At 40.8% G+C, this 3,299-nt stretch overlaps 1 protein-coding gene across 1 annotated transcript in view; it reads left to right on the top strand.

Annotated features, from left to right (window-relative positions):
* The window catches only part of TIAM1 (TIAM Rac1 associated GEF 1), a gene marked incomplete in the record, with an annotated part of 223,878 nt that overhangs the window by 189,635 nt on the left and 30,944 nt on the right, over nt 1–3,299 (top strand). The window contains 1 exon segment of the mRNA XM_072398139.1: nt 1,003–1,094. Coding sequence (XP_072254240.1) covers nt 1,003–1,094 — 92 coding nt within the window.

The following is a 3,299-nucleotide window of genomic DNA, read 5'->3' as shown; positions in this document are numbered from 1 at the left end:
CATCCTTCCTTGCACTCTGCATTACATACTACTCACCCCTGCACTCTTCTTTACATACCATCCTTCCTTGCACTCTGCATTACATACTACTCACCCCTGCACTCTTCATTACATACCATCCTTCCTTTCAATCTGCATTACATACTACTGACCCTTGCACTCTTCTTTACATACCATCCTTCCTTGCAGTCTGCATTATATACTACTGACCCCTGCACTCTTCATTACATACCACCCTTCCTTTCAGAGTAGTATGTAATGGAGGTCAAGGGTCAGTAGTATGTAATGCAAAGTGCAGGGGGCAGTAATGTAACACAGGGTTTAAGGGTCAATTAAGTAGTGTGTAGAGAATTGTTGGGGATCAGTAGAATGTGATGCGGGGGACAGTAGAGAGTATAGCAGTACAGTATATACAGTAAATAGAATGTAATATAGAATTCATTGGTCATCAGTGCGTAACAATTTCAGCTGTCAGAATGTAATGCAGTGTGCTGGAGTCAGTAATGTGTAACAGGGATACTTTATAGCTATATGCAGGTAGTATGTTATATTGAGTGCAGGCATCCTTAGTATGTAATGCAGTAGAGAGGAGTAACCAATGGAGAATTTAGAGTTAGGTAGCATGCATTGAAGAAAAAGCAAACCATCCCAGTACAGAGCCTCTTCCACCTAAGAGAGCTCCTTGCTCAGAGCTGCCGAGCCCGGCTTATGGAATCCAGCACTTTAAACCAACCCAATAGAGGCATGCAAAGAAGGATGAGTGTGGTAATCTTGATATATATATTGATACATGGATGATAACATTTCTATTCCTTTGAAGTGTTTGGGAATGGATAAACAAACATTACTCAAAGTGTCCTGTGTTGTGCGGGTGTTATTTGTGTGCCTTTTCCCTAAAGGTGTACATTTTTGCATTGATGATTTTGTCATACATCCTCCAGGGGCTGATGAGCACTAATGCCATAACAATACATTGATGAACTGTTCTCTATTTGTAAACAGGTTGTAGCGAGGAGGAAAGCTGCATTGAGACCACTCCAGAGGAGATCGAAGTGCAGCTGGAGGTGACAGACGAGGCTGATGCTACAGACAGTGTAAGCAAGTTATGATTTCATTTTACACATTGTAGCACCGTGTAATTCAGAATAGAATGTTTCCTCCACTGGGAGACTACATAGATTGCTTTAGTTAATTGCTGTAGGAGGTGTCTGGAACAACCACTTCTGTACAAATGCTGGGCATGAGGAAGATGACTTGTAAGAGGGACAAGAAAGCTGTGATCATCCTCTTCTATGCCATTTTTTATTTTGTTTGCCAAAACTGGAAGTCAATTGCAATTTCTTCTCTGTGTGGCAAGGCTGATGAGACCTTCTGGTGCCAATAGTTTTATGGCTAAGAGAGAGGATGTTCTCTATAAAACATTATTTCCCATTGACATCCACACCAAGAAGGAGCAACATCCTGTCAATGTTTGCATGATCTTATTTCGTAGACAAAGATACCAAAGACCTAAAAAGCTGTTTGTTATTTTTGGGAACAATGACTTAGTTGGTCAAGTGTAGGTCATTATGTGTCCTGTTTAGAAAGGGCAGGAAATTGCCAAAAACTCTGCAATGGGATAAAAACGGAACTAAAAAAAACTACTTTGACATTGGAAGGAATGCTATTATTTAATTTTGTTTGCTGTTTATTTTCCTATTGGGTAAATCCTGTAAGTTGTCTGTGTGAGCAGCATTACAGAACGTGATATAAAATCTCCTAAACAGGAACTCAGACGGCAATAAAAATCTAATAGGAAGATCTAAAATTACACTACAAAATTATGCTTTGTTCTTCAGGAACGTGTTTTCAGGACAATTCTAGCCTGTGTAGGTTGGCAGCAGCCAGTACTAGCTGCTGATCAATTCTGAGCTAATGTACCCAACGTTTTATATAATATATAACTGACCTATAATCCATTTCACATGCATTGAATTCCTTTACCCTGAAAGTTATAGGAATTCAATGGGTCCCTGAAACACATTTGCTTTTTAGTACAGTCTTCCACCTGATTTTACTTGTGTGATGCTTCAGTATCACTCTGCTTACTCTGATTACAAACCAAGGCAACTATGGGAATTCTTTGGTAGAAGCTGCCATCTTGGTGTTCAGCCATCCTATCAATATGCTACTTCCATATTATGTTATACACATAATATAATACTTTGGTGGACTGTCAATAGCTTGGATTATGGAACACATACTGTAGTATACATTTAAAAGCCTCAAGCGAAGTTGCAATATTCATTTCCATCCTGAGTTGCATTCATTTTTCACCAAGATCTTGTATTGGTGATTGGAGTATTGGATTGTTGTGTAAAGTCTTCTCCAGCACATCCCAAAGATTCTAAATGGGGCTAAGGCCTGGTCACTGATATCTAATTCCCTTCTAATTTTAATTTTTATTGGCTTCTAATCTGAGCCTGGTGAATCCTGGCATTGTCATCTTGAAATATACCAGTGCCACTAGCAAACAAAAAGATTAATTTATGAAAAAAGCTGGCCATTCAGTATAATCAAGTTGTCAGCTGACATTTTTTGGTCACATAATGTTGCTGAACCTGACCAGGTCCTGACCAACTCTAGATCATACCACTGCCCTCACAGGCCCCCCGCATCATAGCACTGTCCCCACAGGCTCCCAGGATCATAGTACTGCCCCCACAGGCTCCCTGGATCATAGTACTGCCCCCACAGACTCCCTGGACCATAGCACTGCACCCGCAGGCTCCCCGGATCATAGCACTGCCCCCGCAGGCTCCCCGGATCATAGCACTGCCCCCGCAGGCTTCCTGGATCATAGCACTGCCCCCACAGGCTCCCCAGGTCGTAACACTGCCCCCACAGGCTCCACAGGTCATAACACTGCCCCCTACAGGCTCCCAAGATCATAACACTGACCCCTACAGGCTCCCCTGATCATATTAATGCCCCTATAAGTTTGGACACTTATTTTTACTCCATGTAGGATACTATTGGGTAGTAATGATTTTGCACTGAAAATGTAATCCCACACTAACCGTTTAGGATTACCACTGAAGTAGTTGCCGAGCCAACTACGATTAGTAAGGAGAGAGGAAAAAGAAAGCGGCTGTTTATGGCATAATCACATACTTGAAAATTATTTATTTTAATCAATTATTGTTTCGAATAAAGAATTTTAAAGTATTAAAAACATGTGAATATGCCATAAAGAGACACTTTCTTTTTCCTCTCTCCTTACTATTGGATAGTAATGGTAATAAGAAAATGTCAGGTTT

Source organism: Pyxicephalus adspersus, chromosome 1, assembly GCF_032062135.1.
Source record: "Pyxicephalus adspersus chromosome 1, UCB_Pads_2.0, whole genome shotgun sequence".
In the NCBI taxonomy this organism is placed as follows: Eukaryota; Metazoa; Chordata; class Amphibia; order Anura; family Pyxicephalidae; genus Pyxicephalus; species Pyxicephalus adspersus.
The sequence above is the reverse complement of the archived record's forward strand: the minus strand, read 5'-3'. Positions and strand labels throughout refer to the sequence as shown.